At 40.0% G+C, this 15532-nt stretch overlaps 1 protein-coding gene across 11 annotated transcripts in view; it reads right to left on the bottom strand.

Moving 5' to 3' along the window:
* PLCB4 (phospholipase C beta 4) overlaps positions 1 to 15532 on the bottom strand; it is a 210561-nt gene that overhangs the window by 32171 nt on the left and 162858 nt on the right. For all 11 annotated transcript variants that reach the window (XR_010154028.1, XR_010154029.1, XM_016937435.4 and 8 more), the window contains 4 exons: positions 12635 to 12723; positions 11131 to 11281; positions 4259 to 4308; positions 4045 to 4110 (listed from right to left, as the gene is read on the bottom strand). Coding sequence is in view for 9 of the 11 variants with exons in the window: in XM_016937435.4 (XP_016792924.1) it covers positions 4045 to 4110; positions 4259 to 4308; positions 11131 to 11281; positions 12635 to 12723 (356 nt within the window). In the remaining 2 variants the exon portion in view is untranslated. The remainder of the gene's footprint in view (positions 1 to 4044; positions 4111 to 4258; positions 4309 to 11130; positions 11282 to 12634; positions 12724 to 15532) is intronic.

Below are 15532 nucleotides of genomic sequence, written 5' to 3'. Positions count from 1 at the left end.
CTGTAGATGTCCTTTCACAGAAAGGATGTAGGAATTAATTCTTACTATTATGTGGCAAGAGGATAAAACCTCTGTTTCTTTAAGGAGGCTTGATAAGTGTCTTTGCAGGCGATTAGTGGGGTTTCTACTAAGGGGTCAAAAGATAGTAAAAAGTGCTACATAATGTTCCTAAAAAAACAGTCCTCAAAATTTAGCATGCAGAGGAGAGGAGTTTATTTAAAATGTATTTCTGTATTTCCTATACTCTTTTCTTAGAGATGATAGCTAAGTGTCAGATAGGCATAAGAATACATATTTTTGTAAAGCCTCCAGCTCTTGGCCCAATGACCTTATGTTGAAAAACCAGTCCTGAAGGAACCCAAGATATTTGTGCCCTGATAGGTTCATGATTGCTCTTAAAAACCTGTTACTGAGACCATAAAGAAAAAGATGTGTGAAGAGAAGAAAAATTAATGTGAGAAACATCAGAGGCAGCTGAGTATAGTGGTTACAAGTCTGAGTTCTCAAGCCAGGCTGAATTTGGTTCAAATCCTGACTCCACCACTTAAAAACTAGATGATTTAATGAAGCTGTGTTTTTTTAAGTATTAATAAGCTAATCTGTTGAATAGCCGGTAGGCTATAAAAATGGCCACAGTTATTTCCCTTTCTGCATCCACTCCCACTTCTGATGTAACTTTGTCACCTGTCAAAAGGTAGAGACCTCATAAGGCCAGACTTAGGACCTACTTTGGCTAAAAAATGAGGTGGAAGTGATGGTGTGTCAGTTCTGAGCTGGGGCCACAAGAAACTGTGCTTAATCTGCTTGGTCTCTCAGGACCCCAGCCATGTGAACAAGCCTGGACTAGCCTGCTGGAAGACAGGAGACCACATAAAGCAGAGAGGAAGTGGTTTAACAGAGGCTGACCTAAATCAGCCAGTCCCCCATCTGCCAACCAAACTGGTAGTAACAGCGGATTCATGAGTGAATACAGCTGAGACCAGAAGAACCATCCAGCTAAACCCAGCTCCAACTACTGATGCACAAAATTGTGAGCCAAATAAATGGTCATTGTTTTAAGTCACTACATTTTAGGGTGGTTTGTTACCCTGCAAAAGCTAACAGATACAAAACTCATATAATTATAGTACTCCTTTATATAACTGTTATGAGAATACGTAAGAATATGTGCTTAAGCAAGTATCAATATGTACAAGCTAGTATTGCCACTTTAAAAGTGTTGACTGACAGAAAAATCAGTGTTAGGATAAACACGTCATATGGAGATCAGGCATGAAGTATGTCCAATGGTAATAGATTCACCACATTGTTCCCCTCTCCTTAAACAGTTTTTCATTTTTTGGTTTTAAAGACAACATGTTTTTGTTGTTGTTGTTGTTGTTGTTGTTGTTTGTTCTGTTTTGTTTTTGAGACAGAGTCTTGCTCTTGTCACCCAGGCTGGAGTGCAGTGGCACAATCTCAGCTCACTGCAACCTCTGCCTCCTGGGTTCAAGTGATTCTCCTGCCTCAGCCTCCCAAGTAGCTTGGATTACAGGCACCTGCCACCATGCCTGGCTAACTTTTGTATTTTTACTAGAGACAGGGTTTTGCCATGTTGGCCAGGCTGGTCTTAAACTCCTGACTTCAGGTGAGATCTGCTTGCCTTGGCCTCCCAAAGTGCTGGGATTACATGCATGAGCCACCATGTCTCGCCTAAAGACAACATGTTAACAGAGCTGGCATCGGTGTATATTAGGCAAGTAAATATTCATTATATTCTTCATCTTAGAAGTTAGCTTGGGCCGGGCATGATGGCTCCAGGGAGTTAATGGACAACTCTGATGTAGGTTAAGTTCTAAAAATTGAGGGGCATCCTTCCTTAGTCACAGTCCTGATAATCAGCAGTATATCAACACTGCCCAAAGTTGATAGTGATTTTCCCTAATGTCCCATGTGCTGTCACTGCATTTGACCCAATGAGGGAACTTGTCCACTTCGTGAGCATCCCATATCCTACACAGGAGTATGGTGCAAGACTATAGATTCTGGACTCTTGATTTTGGTTCAAATATCAGCTATGCTGCTTCCTAACTCTGGGACATCAGATAACTTCACTAATTCCTAATTCCCTCACATATAAATAGAGACTCTCATAGAATTTACCTTACAGGGTAGAGTCTTAAATGAGACAACGCATATAAGGTGCTGAGCACAGCATCTGAGAATTACTGAGCATGCAGGAATTCTAGCTGCTATTATTGCTGCTATTATTACCACCCGCCACAGCATATTTTCTGGCCATGCCTCAAGAAAATATTAAATGAAGCCAAAATCTTTATGTTTCCAACTAGCCCAAAGGCCACTGAGGTGTCTGCTCAATAAAAGAGATCCAATTTAAATGCAAGAAAAATCTGTTAGATAGTGCTGCAGCATACGGGCATCCACTCTATTCCAAATAATTAAAGTCATTTAAGGTGCTTTCTCTCTTATTTCTCATTCTTACTCTTTTTCTGTTGGCTTTCCATAGTTCAGCCTGTTGTCAATAACCAACAACATTGAAGCCCCTACTTTAAATTGTTCTGTCTCCAATAACCCCATTGAGCAATGTAAGGAATTTCACTGAATGGAATTATTGATGAAACTTAGAAACAGTCTTTGAAGTGAAGTGACTGTATCAGCAAATCCATTGAGCCCAACAGTTCTGTAATACAGGGAACATTACTAGGATAAGATTAGGCCTAACTTCTAAAAAAAATCAGTGTTAGGATAAACTCTTAAAGAAATGACTTCTCAAAAAATCAGTGTTAGCACAAACTCTTAAAGAAATGACAGGGGACAGGGTTCCAGACAATGTTCTCGGCATCTCAATACGTGGAATGATTAAAAGGTACATCACTCAAGCCAAGTTCTGAAGGACATGCCTTGGTTTGAGGCTTGGGTCAGAGAATAAAGAAACAGGAATGCAAGATTAGTTTAAAAGAACTCAGAAGTTCTTTCAAATTAATAAATTATAAATTAAGTTTCTCTTGCTCTCATTGCCCTTAATAAAAGAGGACAGACATTATCCTACCAGCAGCAGCTGGTTATTATATGTTCTTAGGAAGGAAAGAAGTACTACCTTTTTCTTCTTTACCTGTGAGGGAGTCTGGAAGTGACGATGTTTGAGGGCCACGAAGTTTTTCAACCCACAGGAGAATTCCTGGGGCCACCTCCTGCTGTTCTCTTACAATTTGCAACTAGCTCTTGTAATTTTTCACAATCACTGTCAAAATACCACTTCTTATGGGTAAAAAGCAAAAATAAATCTATTTCAGAAGTAGGCTACTGGGCAAGATTTACATAAGGGAGAAAAAGTGACAAGTGTTCTCTCTCTTGGTGCTGTGAGTGGGAGGTTGACAGATTGCTAGCATCTCCCTCCATGCACCAGTGTGTATGGCAAACTATGTGACAGTGACCTGGCAATTTAGATAACTAGTGGCTAGAATTGTGAGCTGGTCTTTAATATTTTATATAGTCATGTTATTAGTGAAATAATTTTTTTTTTTTTGAGATGGAGTCTTACTCTATCACCTACACTGGAATGCAATGGCATGATCTCAGCTCACTGCAACCTCTGCCTCCCAGGTTAAAGCGATTCTCCTGCCTCAGCCTCCTGAGTAGCTGGGATTACAGGGGTATGTCACCACACCCAGCTAATTTTTGTATTTTTAGTAGAGACAGGTTTTACCATGTTGGTCAGGCTGGTCTCAAACTCCTGACATCCTATTCTACCCACCTTGGCCTCCCGAAGTGCTGGGATTACAGGCGTGAGCCACTGTGCCCGGCCTAGTGAAACAATTTTTAAATGGATGAAGCTTTGTTATGCATTTGAAAGAATTGTTAGAAATGCAGACCACAAACAAGCGACAAGCACTCCCAAACCGATTCTATTTTTTAATTTCATTGTTAACCAGTTAGAATGAGTTATTGCTGTTAAGTGGTCTGGTATCGGCTTCAAAGTAGTGTTTTTGGCTACAAATGATTCATCCATACATAACACAAAATAGTAGCTTTAGAACACTGTACCTTTGCATGTTTCTTCTTTAAAGAATTTAGCTCCTTCTGCTGTTTCTTTAAATGCTTCAAGTAAGCCTTTGGGAGAAAAATAGAATCAAAAATAGGTTTTTTGTTTTTTTCTTTTTGTAATCACAATGATTACACTTGGTGAGAAACAAAAATATATTGGTGTCACCAATATGTGTAATACAAGAGTGCTTGCAAAATAGTCAACCAATTTTACCTTCATCTGCTTCAAGTCTTCTATCCTTACTTGAGGGATAAGTTCAATACCTAAACAAACAAAAAAAATTAAGTCACTATGTATACTAAAAATCAGAGAGAATAACTGGTAATATAGAATTGACATATCGAAATCTCATCGAAAGACTTTGAAGCAGCTTTACATATGATGAATATAAACATCTTAAGTTCCTATTACAAAGCAATTAACTGGACAATTGAAATGTTGAATGTCTTAACTTAGGTCAGGTTTCCTACAAGCAGAGCCTGAGAAGGGGATTCATGTGCAAGTGATTGATTGAGGGCAGACTCTCAGGAGAAACCCCCAAGGGAATGAAAGAAGTGGAGCAGGGCAGAGGAACAAGGTAGGGTGTGTTTCCAGTAGAAATCCAGCCTCAGTCTGATCCTGCAGGGAGCTCTTCAGTACAAATGGCACCCAAGAGTCGTTCCACCTTGGCAAAAAGAGGCTGGGCATTTGTAACCCTGGATCAATCAGCTGAGTGCTACAGAGGTTTCACAAAACCTTTCAGGCAAGGGAACTCTCATGGTCCCAGGGCAATTCTATGGAGAAGAGCAGCTGAAATGCCCAATCAGCCAAAATTCATAGGAGCTGTGAGATGGGATAGTGAACCCATAAAGGGGAGCTGATCAGGCACAAAAGTATCTATTATCCTTATTCTTACCTTTGTATTTCAAGGCATATCATGCCAGTCAACTAATTCCCAACTCTATTCTCAATTCAGTCATCGTGAAAGAATAAAACATTTTTTTCTGGCTTCTCCCTTTTACCAAATTCAATCTTAGCGTTTAAGCAATGTGCTATTGAGCACAGCAATGCCTTAAACATACAGGAAATAATAAAATCAAACCAGTGTATAACAGGAGCATACCAGGAGGAGCTAGGGTAATACACTAAGTCATCCTGCTATCTGAGTGATGCTAGGCCAGGTGTTGTCATGGCAACAACAGTTATAGCCAGATCCTCAAACAGTTTCTGTTTGCAGATTTTCATCTTAGGCAAACAAAATGAATGTGTACTCTGTGCTATAATTGATTTCCATTAGAATCCCAAAGGCTAGGTATGATATATTCAAGAAAGATAGGCATCAAGTCCCAGGCTCTTGTTTTTCCCTTTCATTCATCTTAAGATGTGCACATTCAATGATAGGGTGGTCAGGCCGCAGAAGGAAAGTTTTGGCTGAGGGAAATCAGCCTTGTGATCTGTAACATTTTATGATCGGGGTATAAAGGGTCCATGGGGCTCTCTACTGATCTCCTAAGTTGGCTTTCACAAGCTGTCTCTCTAGTGACTGAGGCAGGGTAAGGCAAGGGAGTGACTCCTGGCACACAAAGAGCTCCCTGTCTTTAGGCCTCAGCTCTCTCATCTGTAAAATGAACATACAGGATTTGGGGAGTATGCAAGGTCCTCCAGAGATCTAGCAAATTCTAAGAGTTTGACCCAGTCTGATGAAACTTACTTTCTCTCTCTCAATTTTTATTTTCTTTTTGATCTTGGTTCAACTAAGTCTTGATTAAAAGGAACCTACAAAAACATAAACTTCCCTCAACTACCTGGTTTTGTGTTTTGGGGGAAAGACACAATTTGTAAAAATGTTGGTTCCCATAAGTGATTTAGTTAGAAAAAGAAACCACACTCTACAGAAGAGGACAGTTCCATCTGCATGCCAAGAACAGCCTTCCTCATAGAGCTTTGCACAATAATGGGAATGTTCCACACGTGGTTCTGTCCAACTGATGGCCTCTAGCCACCTGTGGCTCTTGAGCACCTGAAATGTGGCTAGTGTGAATGAGGAACTCAAGGTTTAACTTTTAAGTTCATTGTTAAATAAATTCAAATAGCCCCATGTGGTTAGTGGTAGCCCCATGTGGTTAGTGGCTACTATATAGGACTGTGCAGGTCTACAGGCCTCCCTGGTATGAAAGTAGGTTAGGCAGCACATTTTGGGTTTTAGCTAATTGAAGTTTCACTACATAAAGTTTTTGTTCATATCAGCATAGTTCCTTAACAATAACTTGTTTTCTCTTAATCGCTAATCTGGAAATTAGGAGCTGGGTTTTCTTAATCCTTTGTTCTTAAAATCAGAAAAAAAAAATAAAGTCGTGTTGGTGCAGTTGTCGCTGTTTGGCTGAATGTCTAAGAAAAACAGTTTGGAATTTCACACCTCCCCACCTTCATAGAGGTCTGCAGCAAATGCCGTCTGCTCGAGCCACACACTATGCCCTCTCTACATCAGCTCTTCTAGTTCACTTCCAATTGCCATCGTCTGAATGCCGAGAATTTATCCCTTCCACGGGAACCCTCAAGAAAAGGCTGACAGGAGTCAGGGTATACATTCCCCAGCTCCCTCATCCCTCTAAGAGGAGACCTCTGAGAAGTATGTCCAATACCAGCCCCCAGAGTTTCTCCAGGCGTTAAGTTCCAGGTGCCTACTGGCAACTGGCTTTAAAACATTCTAATTACTGGCTGCCTTCCCTCCCTGGTGTCACTTCTTCACGTCTCTATCCATGTCCACTGCCTCCCAGAATAAACTACTTGCACTGGAAGCCTTCTCTCAGGGTCTTTGGGGTGACTCAAATTAAGACAGTTTTCTGGAAAGAAATGGAGGCTTGCTTTCTCAAATGACATCACTTCCCCCAAAGGCTCCTGGAGTAGAGTTTATTCCCCACCCCACCCCAATCCATGGAGAGGCGTGGGAAGAACACCTGCAGACTTCTCTCTTGTACTTCCATGCCATTCTCCTAAAAACTATCATACAAAAGAACAGACCTCTCACTTACACCAGCCTCTGCTGAGCCTAACTACCTCCACATGTGTCCTTTTAGGTCACACACTGCCCTGCCCCATGAACTTCATAAACATCTGAATTGTGGTTTTCCTATGCAGGCATTCCCAGACGTCCAACACAGTGATTCAATATGCATGAGAAGAATATGCTGAGTGACTTTTCTTTCTGTTTTCATGATGCCTTCCATTCTAGAAATCTTCATCTCTACTTTACCTCACCTCCCACTGACAGTTGTAAACGGGATGTTAACACTGCTTGAAACTGCCCTTCCTCCAAGACAAGTAGCTTAGAGTAACCTCTTCTGACTGCAATCTCCATCCTGCCAACTTCACTCACTCCCTCACACCTACCAAGCAAGCTTTTTACTTTCATCTTGTTCCTGGTTCCCTTTAACCTTTTCCTTTCCTAGAAAAGTCTCTCTCCTCTAGTATCTACCCCACTGGAACATTAACCTATATATTATGATCAGGGTGGCAGACTGAGTGCAAAAATGGCCAAAAAATTCCACTCTTCCCTGTTTCCACACCTACTTACATGTGACTTTGGAATTTCTCCCATCAATCTGTGGAATCTGTTTCCCCAACTCTTGAATCTGAGCTGGGCCATGTGACTTGCTTGGGATGATGGAATGTAGTGGAAAGGATGCCATGCCAGTTCTAAGTCTAGGACTCATCAAGGAACCTGATATACAGATGGTTCAGCTTACAGTGGTTCAACTTTGTGATGATGCAAAAGTGATATGCATTCAGTAGACAGCATATGTTGAATTGTGAATTTTGATCTTTTCCTAAGCTAGGGATATGCGCTGGGGCTGCAGCAAGCCTCAGCTCCCAGTCAGCTGTATACTCTACACTGTACTGCATTTAATAAGTTACACAAAATATTTAACACTTTATTATAAAATAGGCTTTGTGTTAGATGATTTTGCCCAACTGTAGACTAATGTAGGTGTTCTGAGCACATTTAAAATAGGCTAGACTAAGCTAAGCTATGATGTTCGGTAGCTTAGATATTAAACACATTTTTGACTTAATGATATGTTCAGCTTATGAGGATGTAACTCTGTCATAAATCAAGGAGCATCTGTACTTTCACCACCATTTTAGAACACTGCAACTACCATGTGAACAAGCCCAGGCTAAGCTGATGAAAGATGAGAGTCCACAAGGAAGACAGCCCACTTGTCCCAGCCAATGACACTTTAGCTGAACCCCAAACATTTGAATAAGCATAGCTAAGATCAGCTGAGTCACTGATACTAATCCACCCATAACTAGAAAAGCCACCCAGACAACCTCATGAGCTATAATAGATGCTTACTTATTTAAATTACTGACTTTTGTGATTGCTTGTTACACATCAATAGCCAACTGTTACAGTGTCATAACTTAATGGTCTTCAAACTTTTGGTCCCAGACCATACACATTATGATAATTTCAGGCTTGCAACTCCCTAAGCTGTACTTTGTCCACAGTTGTTGCTGAGTTTGTGGGCACTGCTGAAGAAGTAATGAGATCAAGCTACATCAACTTAGTACACACCACCGACCCTCACCAGGGTCCTGTGTGCTATATGGCCGACCTTCTCCTTATTTCTTGTGGATCATTCTATTCCAGCCAGGGGCAACTCCAAAGCTTTTCTATACTGCTGTTTTTCAGTTCTACCTCTACGTTTCTCAGCAGAAAGCAGCCACCTAACCAACTTCTTAGATCAGATAAAATCTATCTGTGTTATACTACAAAAATGACCACTATTTCTTTCTCCTCTAATCAAGAGGTAGAGTCTATTTCTCTACCCCTTGAATATTGGTTCACTTTGTGACCTGCTATGGCCAATGGGAGACTAGCAGAGGCTGGAAAAGGGCTGCTCTTTAAACTCGGGGAGTACCATATGAACAAGCCTGCTCAGGCTTCAGGATAATGTGAAACAACTTGCCAAATGACAGATGTGTGCATAAGGTCATCCCACATCTACCTTCCAGTCAACCTATCAGCTGATCACAGGTGCATAAGCAAGACACAGAGATTAGCCAAGCCAGCTTAGACCAACCAACCCAATGAAACATGATCTCAATAAATGGTGGTTGTCTTAAGCTACTAAAATTTGAGGTCATCTGTTATGCAGCATAAGCTGACTGATACACCGTCTGTCAAGAATTCTTCCTGTCTATCCTGAAACTTCTATTCACTCATCATTCTTCTTAGCTCAGACAGAACATATCTCTTCCTTCCTTATCCAGCTGAATTTCACCCTTTCTGTTGATTCAGATCTTCCTTATAGCCTTGTTTTACCATGTACTCTCTTTTGCATTTTCCTTGTTTTTCTTTATTAGTTCCTACCAACATGCTACTGTCCTCCAAAACAACCATTTTATGTCTTAAATTATGTCTCACATTTTTTTAACCATGTTTCTACCTTCATCATCCAATCACCCCTGGTTCAACTATAATTTTGTAGTCTTCACTTCTCTGGACTTGTCTACAGCATCTTCTCAAAACTAATTCTTCTTAGAACATAGATCTCTCTTTTTTCTTTTTTCCCATTCACTCTGCCTTCTAAGTATTCTTATTCTGTTTCTCTGTCCCTCCTTCTTCTTCTCCACCTGATATAGATTTGGTAATTGCATATTTCTGCCCAGATGTATCAGCAACAGCTTGTCCTCAGTGATATACAGGACCAAAATCATCTTCCTTACCAAAAGCAGCTCCTCCTCCTAACTCCTCTACTTCTCTCAATGGTACCATCTATCTCTGGGATCTGTCCTTGAAGTCTGAGTTATCAAAAAGCCCCTTTCTGCCTAAGGCCCATATCAAAGCTGCCAACTTATTTCTTTTTCTTTTTTTTTTTTTTTTGAGATAGAGTCTCGCTCTTTCACCCAGGCCGGACTGCAGTGGCGCTATCTCAGCTCACTGCAAGCTCCGCCTCCCGGGCTCACGCCCTTCTCCTGCCTCAGCCTCCCGAGTAGCTGGGACTACAGGGGCCCGCCACCATGTCTGGCTAATTTTTTGTATTTTTAGTAGAGACGGGGTTTCAACATGTTAGCCAGGATGGTCTCGATCTCCTGACCTCATGATCTGCCCGCTTCGGCCTCTCAAAGTGCTGGGATTACAGGCATGAGCCACTGCACCCGGCCTCAAGCTGCCAACTTATTTCTATTCTTCCTTCCTTTTGACAATTTCCAACTTAATCTGGATTTCCTTGCCCCTATCATTCATTAAACAGTCCTTTACTTCCTGAGAAAATAGACTACTAGATTTTAACTAGGCATGGTTCCAGGGACACACTGATGATGAGGTGTGGTCTCACCTGCAATAACCTCTTTGTCTGGTTGTTAATACTTTATTAACACAATGTGATAGGTGTGTTATAACAGAAGCATGAGTATCATAATTCTTACCTTGCCCTTAGCATGCCCACTTTCAATGAATTCTTCTGCCAAGACTATAATTTTCTTCAAATACTCCTTTGACTCATTTCCCATGACCTTCTCAGGATGACCCCAGAATTCTTTCCAGAACAAGAAAAATGAACTCCTTGCCACTCCCTATCAGCATTCTCCCTGCCCACTTTCCCTCCAGTATGGAATGGGTGCCATCCAATCAATGGATGTCTGGCCAATTCATATGGAAACCAATTAAAATAACCAGCACAGTTGTTTCCCTACATACTGGCTGAATATGAGACACGTGATTCTTTGTGATGCCACCTCTTAATGATCTTTTGTTTCATCTACAGGTAACCACATGGAATTGGCCTTCAAGTGCTCATTTGATAATTTTACAAACAAATAATCATGTTTCTACTTATGGGGGAAAATTATCAGTATGAGAATTTAGAAATGTCCAATAGGAATAACTATGTTGGTTCATGAGCCCACGGCCTGTCCAGGTAATGACCTATGGGAGGGTCTGGAAGAGAGTGGGGATGAATTAGTTAACATCACTGTGTAAAAGGTTCTTTCCCACAAAGAACTTCGAATTTATATATTTCCTAAAGCTATAGATATTGTACACTGTGTAATTAAGGCGGGTGCAGAAGATAAGGAACCCAACGGCTCTCTCTCACCTTTCTTGGCTTCCACACCAGAGGCCAGGGCAGCCGTGGTGGTTGGTCTGAGCTCAGAGCTACTCTGAGGGGTCACATTTGCTTTGGCGGTGTTGGCCTTTCCTTTCTTGTCATTTTTGGAAGTGTCACTGGGCACGTCGGCTATGTCACTCTGGAACAGAAACATTTACACTGACCCAAATGAATGTCACTCAAGGTCAAATATCTTGTACATTCTTTATTTTACTGAATCCAGTAAACTTCTACCATACTCTTCCTAGACTTCTACTCTCTTAAAGGCAAAGGATCCAGCCAAGGAAAGAAGATCCAACTTCTTAACAAGCAGAGAATACTTTCTCTTTTTCTAGCTATTGGAGAGATGCTACATCCATTCCAAACTGAGGAGTCTGGTAAAGAGAACATTTAAAAACAAAGAAACAACCCACGTGTGCACTGGAATGGGAGAAGGTTGGGATGTAAGGCTGGCAAACAGTGAAAAATCAATAATAAATGCCATTTTGGCTGGGCATGGTGGCTCACGCCAGTAATTTCAATGCTTTGGCAGGTCAAGGTGGGAGGATTGCTTGAGGCCAAGAGTTTGACACCAACCTAGGCAACAGAGTGAGACCCTGTCTTGACAAAAAAAGTAAAAAAATTAGCCAGGCACAGTGGCATGCATCTGTAGTCCCAACTGCTGAGGAGGCTGAGGTGGAGGGATGGCTTGAGCCCAGGAGTTTAAGTTTATAGTCAGCTATGATCACACTACTGCACTCCAGCCTGGGCAACAGAGCGAGATCCTATCTGTTAAAAAATAAATAATTAAAAATAAAAAGCAATTATCATTAATTCACTGAACTGGGTTAACTGGTATTTCAGTGTATAATAGAAACATCCTGTACAGTACAGTTTGAATATCCCTTATCTGAAATGCTTGAGACCAGAAATGTTTTGGATATCAGATTTTGGAACATTTACATATACATAATGAGGTATCTTGGGGATGGGACCCAAGTCTAAACAGAAAATTCATTTATGTTTTATATACATCTTATACACAGCCTGAAGGTAATTTTATACAATATTTTTAGTAATTTTGTTCATGAAAGAAAGTTTATGTACAGTGAAACTTCAAAAAGCAAAGGTATGACTATCCAATGTCAGCACTCAAAAAGTTTTGAATTTTGGAACTTTTCGGATGTTGCATTTTTCTGATTAGAAATGCTCCACCTACATTTTAAACTTTCCCAAAAGTATAACAAATGTTTTGCATTGTCTTTCTAATGGGGAAGGGGTCCCCAGGTGTGATTTAAGCCACTGATGATGAAGTGGATTTTTCTGACGGCAGTCACATTTTATTAAACATGCCACACTTTTGTAGAAAATTAACTGTTGTTGAATTGATGAGCTCAGTTTTAAAAACCCTCCTTAAATTTGCTAATTCATTACTTTGTCTTGTTTTTGTAAACACTGTTTGATAATCAAACTCCCACAACTTGGCCATCTTTAATCAATCATTTCTACTTACAGTTTCAATGCCCATAGCTCTCATTTGGTCTGCTCTCTTTTCTGTAATTGAGAGAAATTTCTTTGGATCTGATAAAGCATCCACGATATCTAGGGGAAAAAAAAAACCTCAATGAGCCGTTGATTCTCTGTTTTACTGAAAATATTCATTAAAACACTGCTTAATAAACTACAATCCTGGATACCTGTTGTGCTTTCTGTTAACAATCTTTTCCTAGGACATAAGACACACTGAGGAAGGCACAGCTAGTTGCAGAAAACAAGAAAGGAGTTAAAATCAAGGGCCAAAGACCAGATGATTTTTTTATTTAGTTTTTCCTGATACGAAGTTTTTCCTGATATGAAGGAGGCAAAGTGTCAGGACAAACTGAGTGAAGTGTGTGGGTTCTAGACTGTTTCTTCACTTGTGTGTGACTTTCAGCAAGTTGATTAATGTCCCCAGCCTCAGTTTCTTTATCTGGAAATTAGGGTGGATACCACCTGCCCTGCAGAATAATCATGATAATTCAATGAGATGATGAACACAAAAAGTACCTGAGGCATGTAGGTCTTATTTTTCGATACAGAAGGATAATACATATTCAAAGCCAATTTTGGTTCCATGGTAGACAAAATGAAATCTTTCTCTAGTGTTTTCTCAGGTATAACTTGAACTTAAAAGATAGTAGAATTTCATATTTTATATTAATGCCATTTGAAGATTTCCAAGTACTTTCAGAGTTTCATATAATCATGCACAATTTACTCATACTATAGAAGGCAAAATTATTCTTGTTAACTCGAAACCATCCATAATTTATACATTTTAAATACTGTGTAAGTTTATAAAGTTTTCCCTAACAGAATCGCCTTCCTAATTACAATCTTAGGACAATTATTAAGATAACATTCTCAGTACATGGGGCACATAATTCTCTAGGTTTCAATTTTTTTTCTTTTCCTTTTTATAACAGAAAATAACATTTGCACATGGTTGGCCGGACGCAGTAGCTCATGCCGGTAATCCCAGTACTTTGGGAACACGAAAAGGGTGGATCACCTGAGGTCACGAGTTCAAGACCAGCCTAGGCAACATGGTGAAACCCCGTCTTTACTAAAAATACAAAAATTAGCTGGGCTTGGTGGCACATGCCTGTAATCTCAGCTACTTGGGAAGCTGAGGCAGGAGAGTCACTTGAACCCAGGAGGCGGAGGTTGCAGTGAGCAGAGATCGTGCCAATGTACTCCAGGCTGGGTGACAGAGTGAGACTCCGTCTCAGAAAAAAAAATAAATAAATAAACAAATAAAATAAAATAACATCTGCACATGGTAAACATTCAAATATATAAAATGAAAAGTGAAAACTTTCTCTCCTGCCAATCCTACACCCAGAAGGTAACTATTATTATCCATTTCTTGTATCCTTTCAGATATTTTTTAAAACTCCAAATGGGTTCATAGTTTTCTGCACCATTTTTTAATGTCAAATATCTTGGGAAACATTCTCATATTGGCAATATAGCTCTAATACATTAATTATAAGGGTTGCTTAAACTTTCCATTCTCTGAATGGTGATAATTTCTTTAACCAGTTCCTATTGGTAGACAGCTTGTCCTTCCAGTTCTTTGCTATTAAAGTATTGTAGTGAATGTCTTTGAACATTTCATAGCATACCTCTACATATATTTATAGAATAGATTCTTAGAAGTTAGAATGATGGGTAAGAGTATTTGTCCTATGGTAGTTATTGCCAAATTGCACTCCACCGAAATTGCATCAATTTATTCTCCCACCAGTGGCATGTGAGAAGGTCTGTTTTTATCACCCATGATCCCTAAGAACTCTTTGCCTCTCAACAACAGCTGTGGAAAAATTAGTTCTTAAATCTTGCTCAGGAAAAAAAAATCACAGACAATTATTTTTGGCAAGTTAATATTCTAGGAATTTATTTATATATTTTAAACTCTTTGTTACAAAACATTTCAAGTATACACAAAAGTGGAGAGAACAGTACAATAACCCCTCATATATTTATGATGATAACCCAACAATTATAAACACTTGTTTGCCACATTTCCTTTATATTCCTTTCATTTTTTCTCTTTCCTCTCTATTGAAATATTTTAAGGTGAATTCCATATATCAGAACATTTAATTCCTAATAACTTGTCTCTGCAGCTCTAAATTTAATTTGGAGCCAACCATCCCAATGCTATATCCAACAAAATTGGCATAATTCTTTACTATGATATAATACACAGCCCATCTTAATATTTCCCCTATTTATAGTTACATTGCTTGAATCAAGGTACCAAATTTCACACTATGTCTCTGATAATTATGTCTCTTAAGTCAATTTTAGTCTAAAGCAATCCCTCTTGACGTCTTTCTTTAAGGATACTTCTAGGAGGTGCTGTGACTTTATATGCATCACATTGAGGGACATAAAGGCTGGTTGTCCCACTTGTGACGCTAAGTTCCTCAAGTAGGCTCAGGAGGTGGCAGCTTGCAGGAGGTGGCAACTCGATCTCTGCATTCATACTGCTGCTATCTCTCTTCACAACAATTCAGTGATTCTCATGGCAATACTTTGGCTCCCAACATTACTTTTAGAGGTGCTTGCAGGAGGTGGCAACTCGATCTCTGCATTCATACTGCTGCTATCTCTCTTCACAACAATTCGGTGATTCTCATGGCAATACTTTGGCTCCCAACATTACTTTTAGTGGTGCTGATGGTGCTGACATCTCTCTTCAGTCAGTAGTGTCTGGAGGAGACACAGGGTCTACCTCCATTGCTTAGAGAGGAAATACAATGTTCAGAAGACTCCTCTGATGCCAATTCATGTCTTTCTACTCAGCATCCTTCTGCCCTGTGGTCACTGGTCAACCATGAGGTGATGCTGTGTTAGGAGAACC

The sequence above is a fragment of the Pan troglodytes genome, chromosome 21 (assembly GCF_028858775.2).
Source record: "Pan troglodytes isolate AG18354 chromosome 21, NHGRI_mPanTro3-v2.0_pri, whole genome shotgun sequence".
NCBI classification, from domain to species: Eukaryota; Metazoa; Chordata; class Mammalia; order Primates; family Hominidae; genus Pan; species Pan troglodytes.
This window is presented reverse-complemented; position numbering and strand designations above follow the sequence as displayed.